The 18660-nt window shown below is 38.9% G+C and overlaps 1 protein-coding gene across 3 annotated transcripts in view; it reads left to right on the top strand.

Annotated features, from left to right (window-relative positions):
- Positions 1-18660, top strand: part of kif26ba (kinesin family member 26Ba) — a 137783-nt gene that overhangs the window by 112508 nt on the left and 6615 nt on the right. For 2 of the 3 annotated variants that reach the window (XM_067455897.1, XM_067455900.1), the window contains 7 exons: positions 116-328; positions 1685-1778; positions 4970-5232; positions 10140-10323; positions 11696-11855; positions 14295-14466; positions 14570-17978. In XM_067455897.1, the coding sequence (XP_067311998.1) occupies positions 116-328; positions 1685-1778; positions 4970-5232; positions 10140-10323; positions 11696-11855; positions 14295-14466; positions 14570-17978 (4495 nt within the window). The remainder of the gene's footprint in view (positions 1-115; positions 329-1684; positions 1779-4969; positions 5233-10139; positions 10324-11695; positions 11856-14294; positions 14467-14569; positions 17979-18660) is intronic. The other variant, XM_067455898.1, reaches the window with a different exon arrangement.

Raw genomic sequence — 18660 nt, 5'->3', positions numbered from 1 at the left:
ATGTTTTGTTCTCATAAAAACAATGGTGGTGTTGTTATTCACAGATAGGTTGCTGCTTTGAAACATGACAATTTGATATGCATTACTGAGCAGATGCTGTTGTATTTCTGTGCAGGTTAAAGTGATGGTACGCGTCTGTCCTTCATCGCCCGCCAGCACAGCAGAGTCCAGCTCTTTCCTGAAGGTCGATTCTCGTAAGAAGCAAGTGACCATCATGGACCCAGCAGCTAATTCTCAGCAGAATCAAACTCAGAAACGCGGCAGTTCCAACCAGGCTCCTCCAAAGATGTTCGCATTCGATGCAGCCTTCTCCCACGATGCCTCTCAGGTGAGGAATAGGCACTAGTTTTAAAGTTTGTGCTAACCATTCAACATGCAGAGTGTAATTTCAGCCACTAGTGGCAGAATTGCGAAATAAGTGCTTCCTTTTATAAAGCAACAGTACAGGTATGTCCTTAATACAGGGAAATCCCTCTGGAGCAACCTGTCTTAAAAATAAAAGTTCTTTATAGAGTTCAACAGTTCCCATCCCCTTTTTCTGGTTCAGGAAGTATTGTTTTTCCATTCATTTTTCCCATAGGGTTTTAAAACAGTCTTCATAAAGAGCTTTAAGCCATGAACCAAACCAGTCAGCGATGAAGTGAATCACAACGATCATTAGTAACAAATGGCTTTAGTGAGTGAAAGAATAACAATCCCATGAAGTATTGCAAACAGCATAATTTAATTAAAAACGACAGAGAAATATAAACAATTATTTCATCATTTTCAGTTATTATTCAGAGTTATTTTGGCGCGTGCTGCTTTTTCCGGCTTACTGATTGGCTTACGGTGTGATTATCTGTATCATGCATCAGCAACATGAATAATGTAGTTGTTCACTATAGGAATTCTTCTGTTAAATGCAATTATTTTAAAAATAAGCTGAAATAAAGCGGGTTGAAGGCTTCAACAGAAGGAAATACCACAGATTAGCAACCTCATAGCTTACAGTAGGCCTGTCGATAAAGGTTTGAAGCTTATTCTGATTTTGAAGCTTCAAAATCAATTGGCATACGAAGAAAATGAATGGCGTTTTACTTCCGTAACCCAACTGTTGTACCCTGTTGCACTTTTCATTGCACAAAAGGCACTTTATTGTAAATGCTGCAAAAACATCCTTTTAGATCCTTTATTTTTAAGAGTCTGCCTCACAATGGTTAAGTTTAAAGGCAAAATAGCAGTTGCTTATATGCCACCTTTCCTGGGATTTTGAACTTATAAGATCTTTGACATACACATGTCATTGTTGCTATCTAGAAGATCTCTATTACCAAACACGCTTTAATTTTAAATGTGTTTTTTGTCTTATTTACAAAAATCCTTAAAACATATTTTTGTTTATAGTAACATTTGTTTATTAACACACTTTTATCCTAATTGAGTTTTAGTTTAATTGAGTTTTTTTTACAAATACATTTTACCCAAAAATACATTTTAAGTGGACATAATACAGTTTTTATCAAATATACTGTACATTCTCTGAAAACAACATAATATCTTACTGCTTCTCAAGTAAATTTGTCTTAAACAGTTTCAGACTTTTTAAATTGAAAACAAATAAAATAAAAAATACCTTAATCATGCAATTTCAGTTATTTTTGTGGAGCATGAATTTGATTGGCTGTTGACTGTTTCCTGGCAGGCAGAGGTTTGTGCTGGAACTGTGGCTGAAGTCATCCAGTCTGTGGTCAATGGAGCAGATGGCTGTGTATTTTGCTTTGGACACTCCAAGCTAGGTAAAAAATATATTTCTCTAATATATGAACCCATCACAAAGTGCTTCCATTGCCCCTTTCTAATATCTTGTAAGTGCCTTTTTAGACAGACACCTTTCTTGTCTTTATAATTAATGTCAGTGCCTTAATACATTCTGTAATGTTTTCATCTCCATCTCTCATATGTGTTTTATGTTCAGCAAATAACCACCCCCCAGCGTTCCCAACACCTCGACCGCTTACATCCTGTAAATTAGATGGAATTAGTTTCATAGCACGCATGGCAGACTGCAAGATGATCTCACCCTGTTTTGCTGTCATTGTCCATTGTTGTTCCTGGAAGATTAGTGTAAAATTTAACCAGCCGTTTGCTTGGAAAACAATGGGAAAATGCTACTGTGGTTGGTGGTCAGTGATTTGATGACAGCGTGTAATTCCTCAGATTCCTCGTTTCCATTAACCTTTACTCGAAAACCAAAGACTGGCTCATACATCATTGGAAAAGCATTCCGCAGTGATTTCATTGGTCAGCTGCCCAAAGCTAATTAACTAGCTGTAATAACCCAGACACTGGCCTGTTAGTGCGTTGAAAGTAATCACCTTGGACATTTGGCTTTACAGTGTGGCTATATAAAATAAGAAACAAAAGAATTGTGGAGAACTTGAATGATGGAGACCCCCTGGTCACCACTGGTGCTTTAGTGCATGAATACCTAAGATACAATCTTTAAAGATTTATCTGGCTTGAACATGCAGATTTGTTTTTGTTTTTAACCTTCAAATCAACCAGAGAGTGAATTAATAATCATGCATAATACACCATGACCTCTAGATCCTTTATGTCATGCCGGTTGTGAGTATGCAATATGGTGAATATTAAAATACTCTAGCAGTGTTCTGGAATGAAGCTTTATCTCCTGAAACTGCTTGATCAGCCCAAAGGCTTATTTATGCTTTATTGCAATAAGTCAGAATCCATAGAATTGAAAGACACGTTGAAGCCCATAATGGATTTGTGTGTGTAAAATTTTTAAGAGCAATGCTCTAGTAATTGAACCTCTATCCAGTCTGATTGAATTACTGACTCTCAGTTCACCTGCTACAGAGCATCCATCTTATTTTCCGCCTGGAAGTAAAAGCCCAGTGACTTTAATTTATGTGAAAGACCATTTTTGACATAGCAGGTTTGATATGCTACAATCAGAACATAAAATAAAGCAATACAAATATAAATTGTATTAAAACAAATAAAAATAAAAATAAAGTACATCAATTATAAATAAATGTAATTGAAATCATGTGTTTTTTTAAATTATTTAAAGACATTTTCTACAATGTACAGAGTCATTTGAACCATCCCCGTTGATCACGCCTCTTGTGCAGTAGAAAATACACAGCAGACTCCGCAGACTAATGTTCAATCTTAAATTGAGCTTGGTCTGGTGATAGCCTAGCCTAGAAATCTAGACGCACCCTAGCGGCAGCAAATTTAATCTGCCCGCGAGTGTCGTCTAGCAACTCTCAATACCCTTCTGAGCTGTATTCGCCTAACTCTTGCCGGGCCAATCACATCATGTATAGAGTCGGTGGGCGGGGCCATAATGACAACGGCCGAGTTGCGTTTGCGTGCTTCAAGTAAACACAGAAACTGGCGAACGGCGGTCTTTCGAATCAGCTTTGACCGCGACTCTGGAAGACTTGGAGTTAAGCTCCAAGAAAAGAAAAGAACAAAGAGCGGCACTGAAGTCATTCTTAAAAAGGGAAGATGTGTTCGGAGTTATGCTGACCGGATACGGCGAATGTTTAGTCTATCAACAAGCTCTGTTTCACCTTCGTTGCTCTCGTTGGTGTAGCGCTATCCTATCACGTGCAGAGGGAGTTTGAAAGACGTTTATCCCGCCCCTCAGATTGAGCCCTGTCTATGGTGAGATTCCAGACCAAACATCTTGATGTGAGTCTGGCTTGTCAGGCTAGTGATAGCTAGATAATAGGGACGTAGTTTTTCTTTCAAAGTGGCATCGCCAGCTACTGGTCTGGCGTGGATGATGCAGCATTTTTAACAGGGATCTTTTTGATAATGGTGTCAGCAATACTTAAATGAAAAAAACATTAATAAACTATAATAACAACATAATATTGATAAACTCGTTTTAAATATTGATAAAAAAAAGTTTTTGCCATTAGCAGCTCTCATTTAACAGCATATAAAATATATTAAGCTCCTTCTACAACAGTATAACACCGCCTTTAATATTACCAAGTGTTTCTTATTAAAATTATCTTTAAAAAATAAATTAAAAAAATCGGAAAGTATGACAAATCTGCCCCCTGTGCGTCATATTAAATAATGAATAAATCTATAATCTGCTGCATCTGTACCATTGCAGGATTGGCTTGTATTTATGAACTGTTTGAATCACTGTGAACCGTGCAAATTAGCCTATTTCAGCAGACACTGTAGCATCTCTGTTTCTGTTTCTTTTTCTCACTCCCTTACCCACCCTAACTAGAAGAATCCGCCTTTTGAAGTTAAATCTGGTCTGAATGTGTGCTGTGACATATGGCTTTGTTTAGTGGCCCCTTTCATGTCAACAGCAGGGGTATTTATGCATATGACTGTGTGGAGGGCAATGTCCAGAAATGAATCCAGGGAGGCTGCCAATCAACAGGCTGTTGTTCCGGTTCTGGTCCTGCGGGTGAACCTGCTTTTAATGCCCAGTGCTGCCCCGATGGCGTATGGGCTTACTCAACCACACTACGACATATGGCAAATGTCAGCGTACTGTCAAACAAAAGGCTTTTCTAGAAATAAGAATCCATTTAAGGCAGACAAAACATTCTTGTGATTTGGCACGGTACATTTTCAGGCTGTATTTATAAGCGCGATTACATTATTCTTGTCAATTTTCCATCTGTAATGGGTTTTTAATTGTTTTGGAATGTGTTTGTGTAGTGTGTATGTGACATCTGTCACTGTGGTTTATGCCAGAGTGCTGGTCTGGAAGCTAAATATCATATTAGAAAGTGTGAAATAGACCACACGTATTGGTGTAATGCTCTTGAGGCCAAACAGACACCCTGGCTAGGCTTTTAGCACCTGACCTATTTCTACTGTACCATTCCACTCTCCGCTTGGCAATCATTCATAATGCAAGAAATGTGATTGTATTCGAAGCGATCCATCGTCAACTTGATTCTTGGTCTTGTTGCAGGCAAATCCTATACTATGATTGGCAAGGACGATTCCATGCAGAGTTTCGGGATCATCCCTTGTGCCATCTCCTGGCTATTCAAATTGATCAACGAGTGCAAGGAAAAGACAGGTGCACGTTTCTCCGTACGAGTGTCGGCTGTGGAGGTCTGGGGAAAAGACGAGAACCTGAAAGATCTGTTGTCAGAGGTGGCGACAGGCAGTCTGCAGGACGGCCAGTCTCCAGGAGTCTACCTCTGCGAGGACCCCATCTGCGGCATGCAGGTAAAAGCGTCATTTTGATCATTAATGTTAAATTCTTTTTAATTATACAGTATATTGTTCATGTAATCCCTGATTGATGCTGAAATACTTTGAAAAATAGATGTCCAAATATACATTTGATTCAAATTTCATTATGATGGAAATAAATTAAGTAACATTAAAGGTGAACTGTGTCATTTTTTTCAATGTTAAAATTTCTATTCCATTTTAAAATGATTGCCCATAAAATTTAAATGTAATGGCACTATGAAAGAACAACATTGTCTTAACCAATGTGTGCTTTTGGGGCCAGAGATTATATATTAGTATTATATATAGTATTTATAAATATTTCGAATTAGCTTGTATTTGTTATAGTTTCTGTTTTTTTTTTATTTTATTAATTTACATTTTTTGTTATGTGCTTTTGTCCTTTTTATTCGTTTTTTAAAAGAAATATTTCTATATAGCTATATTTTTTTGCTGCGTTCACACCATGAATTTCAAAATTTGATCACAACATGTGACGTACTCTGAGCTGTTCAGGTCCTCGGACTGGGAATTATCTATTTCTAAAACTACACTATCAACACCTAAATGAATTTGCAGTGGTGTTTAGCCCCTTTATACCATGATCTGTCTGAATACTGGATTCTGATTGGCTGGAAGGTATACAATAAAACCCTTAAAGTGGCGGTTACACTACACACTACACATCTCCTTCCATTGACTTCCATTTATATGCATGCGAATTCATCAGACTGGAAATGCAAGCTCATGTGAAAAGTTTCACATTTCGCTGCGTTCCAAAGTTGTTTGGTGAACATTGACCTGACATGTTGCGAATTCAACATGTGACCAGTACACTGTAAAAAATTTGTGGTGGTTTTTGTTGGTTTACCTTAAAAAAGTAAGTAACCTGGTTGCCTTAAAATTTTGAGTTTATTGAAATTAAAATTTTTAGTTGATACAATGAAGGAAATTAGTTTAATAAATAGAAACTCAAAATATTTTTGTATCTGAACCACATATAAAATGTGATATATCATGAAAATAGCACAATTTGGCATGTTTCACTGCATCATCAGAAATAAAACACACACATTATTACCCAATATGCTTACAAAATCTTTGAATAATCTTTTAATAAAGGTTCTCGAATCTCAAAAAAATTTCATTGTATTAACTCAAAATTTTAATTTCAATGAACTCAAAATTTTAAGGCAACTAGGTAACTTTTTTTCTAAATAATTTTTTACAGTGTAGAACTTTGATAAGTCGTGCAGTGGCCTCTTGGCTGACATAAAATAACACATATTTTTGCATTAAAGATAAGTTTAAAGGGCTACTTCAGCACTGGAAAGATGAATCTGTATTTACACTGGGTCATTAATGTAATAGAAATGTGAAATTATTTTAGAATTTGGTGCTTTCTAGACTGAGAAAAGACAGAAAATGTATTTTTGTCTCATTGGGATGAAAGACAACAATTCCCAGAATGCTTCGCTGCCCTGTGAGGCCATTCCCAAAGCCGCCGCTACTGAATCACTGTGACTGAGTTGGAGAACAGACACTACATTTAAATACTGAACGTGTCTGTTCAATATAATGAGTGAGTCGCCGCGCGAGTGTCACAGCACAAACGCTGCAGGAGTCCGATTACATTCATCATCATGAATGAGGTGAATGAGCTCTTGTGATGAGAGCTGAGGTAAACACGTCCACGCTCACTGCATATACATTCACAGCGCGTGTTCAGTCTGGCGCGTTTCAGTTCATGCCTTTGGAAGCTTTACTTTCATAGAAAATAATTTGAGAAGTTAAAACAGTTACGTTGCTCAGCATAGCTCCGTTTACATGAATGCCTGCAGCTGTGAGCTGAGCTGTGAGTGCGATCTCCTATCCCCCATGCGCGGGTTGAAAACATGTGGAAATAGCTCCCTCTGCTGGCTGTAGTCTTTAGCCTCTGGCCAAAAATTGCTCAGATGATGCAAATTGAAGATATTTGCGTCATTGGAGTAATTTTTAAATAAAGCGGGAAATAAAATAAAGGGGGATATGAGGGGGGGAAGCACAATCATTTGAATATACTCCAGGGTTTCTACTGATAGAAAGCCATATGCTAATCGCTAAAGTAACCCTTTCAAGTTTTGAATGTACTTTTTGTGTGGCATCATATCATGGTCATGTGTCTGTGTGTCTAGTCTAGTGTGACCGCTGCTTAATGCACAGGTAGCTCCAAGTCAGTTCCATTGAAGCACACACACGCATATCAGGAGCACAGAAACTTATCATCACTACCCAGCGAAGTTGATTAATAAAATGGCTTTGCTATTGAGTTGCTACATTATATTTCTCAGCAATGAGGGGGTAACATCGCTGGTTTATCTCTGTAATTCAAAGCGTGCATAATTGTACATCTAACTAGCTGTAACTGATAATACGGCCAAATATTGCACTGCAAACATCAATAATATCTTAAGTTGTCAATTCTGGCAAATGACTATGGTATAAGCAAGGACATAATAGCTGTGCATTAAACATTTGAATGAACCCGCATTTTGTCGGGTGGTTCTTTGCCGCCACGTTGTGCATTAAAATCATTTAATGCACAGCTATTGGTTTCTGATATTTATATTTTATTTCAGCTTTATTTCAATTACCAGAAAGTATTTTTAATAGTTTTATTTCACGATAACAACTGTCTATTTTGCTATTCTCTTTGTTAGCATTATACACACCTCGGCTTTAAGATCCTTTGACATGATGCCAAAGATGCATGCTTTTCTTTTCATTGCGTATTCACTCTAAGATGGTCACAGATTTGAAATAAAAAAAAATCTTTAACAATATAATCTTTAACACACTTTTTGCCTGTTTTCTGGGAACACCCCCAGATCACGGTGTTTAAAAAGAAACGAAACAAGCATGACAATCAACTACCAATGAAGATACCGTTGTTGTGTGAAATGCTAATACATGATGAGAGGATTAGTGGAGCAGAGACAACCCCTGTCTCTGTAATCCTCAGACATCTGCGCTAATCTCATTTTGGACTGATACCTCACAGCAATGGATTGCAATGGCCTGACTTCTCCAGTTATTATGACAGTCAGCCTTATCACACAGAGCAGGCTTCAGACGTGATACCCAAGGCTGTGCTGACATGGAAATACTTTATTGCCCAAAAACAAACAGAAGATATTTTTTTGCTTAGATATTAAGGCATAACTGAGCTGACAGTGTCTCAATACTTTATTTTCTCTACTACTGTTAATAGTGTTTGACAGATTTTTTGATGGATGTTGGTTTCTTGGAAAAGCAGGGTACCCAGAGCCAATGAAACTGAAACACAATATAATGTATCAGAGTTCAAAATTTGTTGGTGCCTATCTCACTTGACCAGGACAGAAAGCTTTTATGATGTATCGAGAGCCAGGGCAATGTTGGTGTAGGACGAACAACATCCAACAGGAGTAACTGTGGGCTGTGGACAGTGTGAAACATGTATTGTTCTCTGATGAGTCCACTGTCTTCCCCACATCCGTTGGAGTTACTTGTGTGGAGAAGCCCCAAAGAGACCAAACAGTGAAGCACAGGGGTGGATCAGTGATTGATTGAGCTACAATATCATGGCATTCCCTACTGTGCTTGATGGGCAGAGACAACCGAACCCTGAAGAGGGTGTCGTGCTATTACTGTTTTGAGGTTCTGATTACTATTCTGACAAACCAAACAATTTAGCTACTGATGCCAATAATAATGTTTGGAGTACAAAGTCAGAACACTGCAAATTCTAACAAGTTCAATTTACTTAAAAAGAGTTTGGAAACCGAAGCTTAAAGGGAAAACTGAAGTTAATGTATTATTAAGCTGAAATTGAAGAAAGCTAACACCTTCCAAGTGAATTAAGTAATACATACCAAGTTGGTTTAATGCCAATTCTATTTAACATACTCTAGATTATTAACTAATCTTTCTTGAGATTGAATAGTAAGATTACCTGAGTAGTTCCATTTAACTAACAGTGTTTTATTATGTTCTTCAAACTTCTTAAAGGAACTGTATGTAAGAAATATATTTCAATGAATCATAAAATAGCCCTGATATGTCACTAGACATTAAGAAATCATGTTCATTTCAAATACTTATATCACTGACAACAGTAGTCCGGCCAGAATATTGTCATTTAAAAGTTGTTATTGCTGCCCTCAACTGATGTTGATGTTGTCATGTTGTGTTTTGGCCCATAAGCTCCAGCCTCCACCTATCTACCAATCACAAAGTCAGTAGTGTTTCTGCATCCGGGTTGCCTAGATCTGCTCTAGTTACCACAGCTGCAGCTACAAACGTTCCTGCTGGATCCTGCAGCCTATCTGGCAACCTCGAGTCAGGGGGAGGGGGAGAGGGGATAGTGATTGCTGTACCAGTTTTGGCCACAATCTTACACTTCCTTTAAATACTATTATTCTCAACATAGTTTTAATCGGTCATTTTCATTTATGGCGACTTAAAAAAGTGCAATCGGTTTCCATGTTTTTTTCAGGTAAAGTGAATGCATTTTTAGTAGTTGCATCCAATTGAATGCACTAGCATTGAATGCACTTAACACTCAATTAAGTAAGCTTAATTGCATCAAGTTGTCCTTACTTAAACCACTCAAGTTGTGTCAACTTAATTTTATCCGTGATCTGAGGAAGTGTACCCAGTCAAGTAATGTTTGCTTGGGTTTTCTGAGTAACCAATGCGTTAGGCATGCAAATAGTTCAGATTACTAAATTGTTTATGTAAGTTCAACATGATTGGACATTAAGTAAAGTTAGCTAAAAAGTCTTAGTAAGAGCAACTGTTGGATTTAACAGTGTACTGTTTCTCAGCCAAAACTGTGCAATAAAATTCACATTTGCATCCTTTGCGTTTTTACACAGTTACAGAACCAGAGTGAATTGCGCGCTCCAACGGCTGAGAAGGCCGCTTTCTTCTTGGACGCTGCCATTGCTTCGCGACACAGCAGTAAGCCAGAGTGTGATGAAGAGGAGCACCGGAACTCTCACATGCTCTTCACCCTACACATCTACCAGTATCGAATGGAAAAGACCGGCAAGGGTGGAAGTGAGTATAGGCTGGATAGTTTCGGTAGAGACTCAGCAAGGGTCCTCAACTGTTTTTTCATCTGTTATCTTTTTTTTTTTAGGTTTGTACAATTTGGGCTATTGCCAGTTAAGCTAGTTAAGATACTTTTATGATGGATTCAAGACTTATCAGCAGTATCTGCTCTATTCCACGGTTGATTTCAAACTTTCTCATTATACTCCCAAATGTTGCCAGCATGGTTTATAAATAGTGTGTTGCTGATAATTTTAGAGAGGGGTGCGATAACAGAAAAAAAAGTGCCATTGTTAATGTGAGATGTAAGATCTGATCTAAAAGCTGTCATGCTAAAGCTTGCTATTTCTGGAGAACAGTGCTAATATCTCTTATCACGAAAAATGTTCTGTCGGGCACAAGCGAGTCCTGCCTCTTTCCAAGAGTGAACAGAAAGTAAAACCAGATGTGTTGGGCTTTTCGGGCATTTGAGGAACTTGAATTGCCTCCAAAACTGTGTATAATGAAGCTAGTGTAAGCAGAGTCATGCAATCCACTCTAGATGTCTCCTTGGCGAAGATTAACGTACATAATAGAAACACATATAATGTTGCCATTTAAAATATAGGATCATTATCCTCAGTTTTCATAAGTTCCATTCATCTTTATTAGTCTACCAACAGGTTCCAATAACAATTCATTATCAAATTAGATGGTCATTATTAGGTTTTTTAACTTATATTGCTCTTTATATTTAAAGTTTCTGTACAGTCTGTTGCTTTTCCAATTTCTTTCTAAGCTTGATATTTTCTTACTTTGAGTGTCTATATAAATGTTTAAAAATGTTAATAATGTGAAATATTATTACTTTAAAATAATATTATTGATTTTAAATAACTGTTTTCTCTGTTGATGTATTTCAAAATGTACTTCATTCCTGTGATGGCAAAGCTTTTTTATTTTTTTAGCATCATTCAGTAGTCTTCAGTGTGACATGATCAGAAATAATTCCAAACATTTCTTCTTATTATTAATGTTGAAAACAGTTTGATGAATAGAAATTTCAAAAGAACAGCATTTATTTCAAATAGAGATCTTGTTACATTATAAATCTTTTTTTACTGTCACTTTTAATTAATCTAATGGATCCTTGCTTATTAAAAGTATTAATTTATTTTAAAAATAAATCGTGGTCATTTTTGTGTAACACATTAATTACTTCAATTGAGTCACTTAAAACTGCCACTATGGTGTCTGAACATTGGCCTACAGGCCTAAAGTAGAATGTTATGAAATATATCATATCTTAGTTGAGAGAAAGATGAACGAAGAACATATTAGAAACTCCTATTAGAGTTGAAATGTTAAGGGAATCTGACTGTGTGGCTCCTTTGCTTAGTGTCGGGAGGCAGGAGCCGACTGCACCTCATCGACCTGGGCAGCTGTGTGAAGGTTTTGAGCAAGATCCGTGACAGCACTACAGGGCTCTGCCTTTCTCTGTCCGCCCTGGGGAACGTCATATTGGCCTTGGTCAATGGCAGCAAGCACATCCCTTACAAGTAAGACTTTTTCTTTTCACTTTGCTCACATAATATAATTTCAACAAAAACATTGAGGTAAACTTTTCAGATGGATATGTTGCAACCTCAACGACAAGATTGCGATTATACTGTGATGGGTGAAGTCATTCTGCAGTCGCCCGACTCATTAAAGATGTAACATGTTTAGTCTTAATATCTCTGCTGCTAATTCTTCACGAACACACCTCATATGAATAATATATACAAACTGACATTTTCCAGGCTTTGATGTGAGCAGTTATTAGTGGATTCTAATGCTACGTTGAATCTGCAGAGAGAATGTAACCTTTATTGCTCCTCAGGGGTAATAGCTAAGTGAATTTGCTTGTGCCAAGCAGCCATAGAGACAGATGCAGTTTCACATTCACTGGGATTCATCGAACATTCCTAACACAGATCATTTCTCTGCAACTGCTGTTTTATTTCTTTAAGCAGCATGTTAATTTGAGTTAAACAGACAACTCTGAGAAGGTGCCGTGCATCTTCCAGCAGCTTTTTTTTTTGTTTCTAAAAATTTGCAGCGCTTCTATTCAGTTCCCTCAAGGCACGTTTGCATTTTTATGCCATGGCTCCCTAATTTAATCATGGCGAATTTACATTGCAAAGCATCATGGGGTTTAAGGCTGGAAACGCATCCGCTCTGGAGAGCCGAGATATAATTAGGGTTTACGGCCTTTTAGGAGGAATGCAACATTTGCACAAGATAAATTGAATTAATATGCATGTATCATAAATGAATATTAAGTCACTAATTTTAGATAGTGATTTAATAAGAGCTAAATAATATTTTAACTGCCTTTAATCTTTCTAATTGGTTGTTTTAACCTCTCTAATTTATGATCAAATATAGAATATTTTTTTGAAATCAGATTTTTTTTAAAATAAATTCTGAATATATTAATTGGTGATTTTATACTACAATGCACTGTTCATTCTAGAGCACAATATTAAAAGCAATAACAAGAAACACTTTGCATGTGTTACAAGCTTAATAAGGTTTTTTTTTGTGGTTTTTTTTTGTGGGTTTTTTTTTTTTTTGTGGTTTTTGTTGTTGTTGTTGTTGTTGTCAAGGGGTGAATTTTATCTTAAAGGTGCACTATGTAGTATTTTTGTTTTTTTGCAGTGAAATTTCCAAAAACCACTAGGCCAGTGTTATACATTTTGTTCAGTTGAGTACTTACAATATCCCAAATGTTTCCAACTATTTGTAAATTGTGAGAAAATTGCTATTTTAACTAAGGACCAGGACGTGTCAGCATAGCGTTTGAGCGAGTCACCTGTCAATTGCGTCATATCTGCGTTACCCTCGGTTTTATTCTGCAGAAGTGCTTTATGTCACAGCAACGACGAGCGAACGCACAGAGTAACGCCATAACATTATTTTAAACACACTTAAATGTATCTAATATGATAAACAGAGCTGCTTTACCTTATACTCATGACGGGAAAAGCAGAAATAGTGTAGGCGCCCTGCGACTGTGTCCCGTCCTGTCATAATGAAAGCCCCGGTGCTCACGAGCCGTGTGTTTGGCAACCATCGCTCCAGTGGCCTTGCTTAGCTCCACAATACTTAGTCCTGCTCTGCTTCATACTACAGTAACGTTAATAACCGCATCCATGAACATGATTTCTGCTAGAGTCCTATTTTCCACCGGCTGTGAGGTAAAGACCACATATCCCAAGATTCTGAGCTCAAACTTGGCGTCATCAAACTACACCTTTGTTTTGAATAGGCGCCCTCTTGTGGACGGAAAGTTGCATAATGCATCTTTAATGGCATATCTCTGATACATTTTTGCTACATCATGGTTTGTAAATTATGTTTATATAATTTATGCCTAGTTAGCCATGTGGCCACTGTCTTAATAACCACTCAAGATTGACTACACACTTCACTAGCTATATTTATGCACATCATCCAACATTAAAATAATTAGTACAGAGTATCACTGTAATCACATTACACTGTTGCTGTGTTGTGTGACAATATTTTCAAGTTATAGGTCAGATATTTTTGAGTAATGTATCGTAATGCTAGCTGACTTCTGCTTGAAAAGCAGCTTTATATGTCACCTCTAATGGTTGTCATAGGGAAGGCAGACAGAACAGGAAATGCCAATCCAAGTCTCTATTTCTCTCTCTCACTCTCTAAAAAGAGACTGTCTGGGAGCTGGGGGATTTTGAATCAAGGTCAGCAAATAAAAATGCTCAAAAAGGTTCTATTCATTCTTATTATTAATAAGGGTAATTTTAGAAGATTAGACTAATTACTAAAAATGGTGTGGGTGTTCAGTGAAAGGTGTTCAAAAGCCTTGATTTTGAATGAATCTTAAAGGTTTTTGAAAGGGTTAATTCATCTTACAGTTTATGCATCTTACCTGTTTTTAACACAAATACCACAATGCCATGTTTTTACAGAGATAGCAAGCTAACCATGCTGTTACGAGAGTCCCTGGGAAACATGAATTGCCGCACCACCATGATAGCCCACATTTCCTCATCACCCAACAACTTCTCAGAGACACTTTCCACCCTTCAAATTGCCTCTCGTGTTCTTAGGCTGAAGAAGAAGAAGGCTAAAGTAAGCGTGGTATGACCGTGTCCTTAATTTTATACAAATTTCTTTCAGCTTAAATAGATTCACCATTGTATTTCATGTTTAGTAAAATGCAGTAAAATGTTTTCTTTTGTAGCAATACACATCCAGTTCTTCTGGTGGTGAGAGCTCATGTGAGGAAGGAAGAATGCGTCGCCCAACACAACTGAGAACCATCCATTCTAGAAATGTAGTTGATTCAGAGATGCCTCTGCTACACCTCTCCAGTGACCCTGAAGACTATTCCAGCAGTGAGCAGTCATGTGACACAGTTATCTATGTGGGGCCAAATGGCTCAGCTCTTTCAGACAAAGAGCTAACAGACAACGAAGGTCCTCCAGAGTTTGTTCCTATCATCCCCTCCCTACATACAAACAAAGCAGATCTTGGCAAGGCTCCTTTGACAACACAACCAACTCAACAGGTTGTAGCCCCACTAGCTCAGGCCTCACAGTCTGTCCAACCCTTGCAGACCGTTCATCCTCCGTCACTTCCACCTTTGCCAGAGGAAGGTGCTGAGACCGGTAAAAAGGAGAAGGACTGTCTTAAGTGTAACACTTTCGCGGAGCTACAAGAGAGGCTGGAATGTATTGATGGAAGAGAAGAAGTTACAGAATTCCCTTTTGAAGAAGTCCCTGCCAACAGAGCTGCCAAATTTGAGCCTGGCCATGGTCAAGTAGCTAAAGGGGGTCATCAATCCAGTTCTCCCAAGAGGATTTCTGACCAGCAACTGGAGGAGATCCGTGAGGTGGTTGAAGAAGCAGAGATCGCTCAGTCAATAATTGAAAGCCTGACACAGTGTTCAACAGGCAGTTGTGGACTCTCCAGTAGCAGAAGTGTAACTGGTAGCAGTGGTATTGGGCAACTAACCCCTCTTCAGAGAGCCAAGAGCTCCAGCTTACATGATAGCAGAGAATCCATCAGCAGTGGGAGCAGCAGTGAGAGTAAGCCTCGTCCTATGGGTTCTCCTCGATTGGGAATAGCCAGTCTTACTAAAACCTCAGAGTACAAACCACAATCCTCTCCCTCTCAACGCTGCAAAGTGTACACCCAGAAAGGAGTTATGCCTGGTACACCACCTCACTCCTCACAGAATCTTAATTTAGACTCTAGAAAGTCATCTACCGAGTCTTTGCTTAATCCAGAGTCTAGAACCTCTCCGGTGGGGATGAGTCCACAGATATTAAAGAGATCATCATCTACCAATAGCCTTGGATCAGCTGAGACATTGTGTGATGATGTTCCCCAGCTGCCTTTGGACAATAAGAAAGATGTGAAGGACACCACAGCCACAGTTATGCTGAAGCATCCTTTGGAACCCAATGGAGAGGATGAGCTGGTGTTCACCCTAGTGGAAAAGCTGACAATTAGTGGGATGATGGAAAATGGAAGACCAACCAGTATCATCAGCTTTAATAGTGACTGTTCGGTGCAGGCCATGGCATCCGGTTCAAGGCCTGTTAGTATCATTAGCAGCATTAGTGAAGACCTAGAACATTACACCACTGCTCCCTGCACTACCACTGCCACTATCTCACAAGTCAACATTGCTAAATTCCTGCCTCTCGGCAGGATAGAAGGGGACGTCCAGGCTAGTCGTCGGTCCTCAATCAGCTCATGGCTGAGTGAAATGAGTGCTGGCAGTGATGGCGACCAGTCATGTCACAGCTTTGTTAATCAGCAGTGCTTTGGACAAGGTGAGGCACTAGCTGAAGACAGACTTTTGGAAATTCAAGAAGAAGGTGACATTGAAGGTCTCCCTGTGTCAAATGGACAGATAGCAGACAAAGAGAGTAATTGCAATACAACAGTGAATGACAAAAAAACAACTACAAAACACAAACTAGACAAATTGTCCTCAACCTTAGGTGGCTATGTTCCTTTTAAGACCAATATCACAACTCACCCATGTGCTGCTGTTAAGCCAATAGTTGTGCAGAGCTTACTTACCAAAACTCTTCATGTCAAAGATCCCAAATCCTCACCTGTTCCAATCTCAAGTGAGATCAATTTTGATGACCCTTGGATGAAAAGAGAGGGCAATGAAGAGACTAAGCCTTTGAACATGGTCTGTGATGTCAAATCAGAGAAGAGAACATCTGAACCTGTGAAAAAGACATGTCAAGTTGACAAGCACAGTTTGAGTAGTGAAGCAGCATGTTCCCCTGATTCCATGAACCGGGTGGTAGATGGATGCGAGATGGTTTTTAATGCATCCGAAAGCATAACTCAGGTTTACTCTGCAGACATCCTGAGAACGGGTAGTCTCCCCCGTGCATGGCATCGCTTGAATAAGCAGGATGATCTGGAAGACCCTACATACCGCTATATGAGTGGAGAGTATAAAAGCCTTGGGGTTACCACCTCCACTCCCTGCAGTCCAAGAGCCACACTTGAAAGAAGAAGTTCTGCTGGGAGGCAAGGTATCTTTGCTCGTCAGAAAGGAATCCCGCCATTGCCACCTGTAAGGAAATCTAGCCTTGACCAGAAGAATCGAGCAAGCCCACAGCATAATCAAGGAAATGCTCTGAACCCAAACCAGCATCTATCTTTCCTTGGTAGCACACCTGAAGACTTGGGTGGTAAACATAAAGGACCAAATGTAGAAAGCAGCAGACTTTTCAGTGCCAAACTTGAGCAATTAGCAAACAGAACCAATTCCTTAGGGCGGTCCCATGGGATACATTATGACTGTCGTTCCTTGGAGAGAGCTGAGAGTTTGACTTCTCTGGGCTCTAAAGGAGGAGCCGCAAAAGACAGTACAATGCCAAGGACAGGTAGGAGCATCACCCGTGGTTTGCTCTCATCACCCACCAATGGACAAAATGGCAACAACAATGTACAGTCACCTAAAGCAAGTCAATCCAAAATCTCTGCAGTTAGTAAACTCCTTATGGCAAGCCCCAAAGCTCGAAGCTTATCAACCTCTAGTACTAAGACACTAAGTTTCTCCACCAAGTCACTCCCACAGTCAGTAAACCGGAGCTCAAGTTTGCCCCCAAATGGAAAGAACCAGAACCAAAATTCATGGTCAACCCAGTCCCTAAGTCGCAACAGGGGGACAGGGTTAGTATCTAAGCTACCTTTAAGAGCAGTGAATGGACGAATCTCTGAACTTCTACAAGGTAGCGCCAGCTCTCGCACTACCCAAGGACGAGGAGCTTCCGACACTGAAGAGAGAGGAGCAGCAGTCCAAGGAGAGGACAAACCAGTGGTCCATACTTTACCCTCACCTTACAGTAAGATCACTGCCCCAAGAAGGCCTCACCGTTGCAGTAGCGGGCACGCCAGTGATAACAGCAGCGTGCTAAGTGGAGAGCTTCCTCCCGCCATGGGAAAGACTGCCTTGTTTTACCACAGTGGTGGCAGCAGTGGCTATGAGAGTATGATACGAGACAGTGAGGCCACTGGAAGCACATCATCTGCTCAGGACTCGATGAGTGAGAACAGCAGTTCTGTCAGCGGTCGCAGGAGCCTAAAGAATTCAAAGAAAAGAGGTAATACAGGTAAGAAAATATAACATGATTTAAATCATGCTTCTTTTAACTCAAAATCCTGAATACCAACATAAAATACATTTAATTATTTTACTATTCTGTTGTTGCTGGTTTGCAATAGTAGAAAATGTCAACTTACTCCTGTGAACTTCATTTTCTTCTATGAGGATAGTCTGTTTCTCAAGCCTGGCAAGTGCATCTGATGGCTCATCATGGCATTTATCTTTCTACATTTCAACAATAAAAAGATCTCTTTTTAATGTAATCCCTAATGAACTGTGCTAAAAAAAAATACTGTACTAAAAAGCTGGTAGGACTCATTCCAGATTATAGTTGGAAGCAACATAACTTTTTTTAACAGCTTTACTCCCTTGGACATGCTTGGATGATCTGTTATGATTCAGACTGATAGCATTTTGCCAAACTTAGCTGTGGGTGGTCTTTGAATATTTAGTGTTGCCTAAATTCCTGAATACACACCTCCTCTCCAATTTCCTCAGGCAAAGTATTGTACCCTATTTCTCAGCACCACAGACCTTTGCATAGTGGGAATACTGAAAATTTAAATCCTGGCTATTGAACAACAGACACAAAAGCTAGACCAGTACAGTTTTAAACCTCAAAGAAAATGAGCATTGTAAAAGGCTTTGCAAGGTGATTGATTTAAAAGCAAAACCCGTTCAAATTGATA

This window comes from Pseudorasbora parva, chromosome 10, assembly GCF_024679245.1.
Source record: "Pseudorasbora parva isolate DD20220531a chromosome 10, ASM2467924v1, whole genome shotgun sequence".
Taxonomy (NCBI): Eukaryota; Metazoa; Chordata; class Actinopteri; order Cypriniformes; family Gobionidae; genus Pseudorasbora; species Pseudorasbora parva.
The sequence above is the reverse complement of the archived record's forward strand: the minus strand, read 5'-3'. Positions and strand labels throughout refer to the sequence as shown.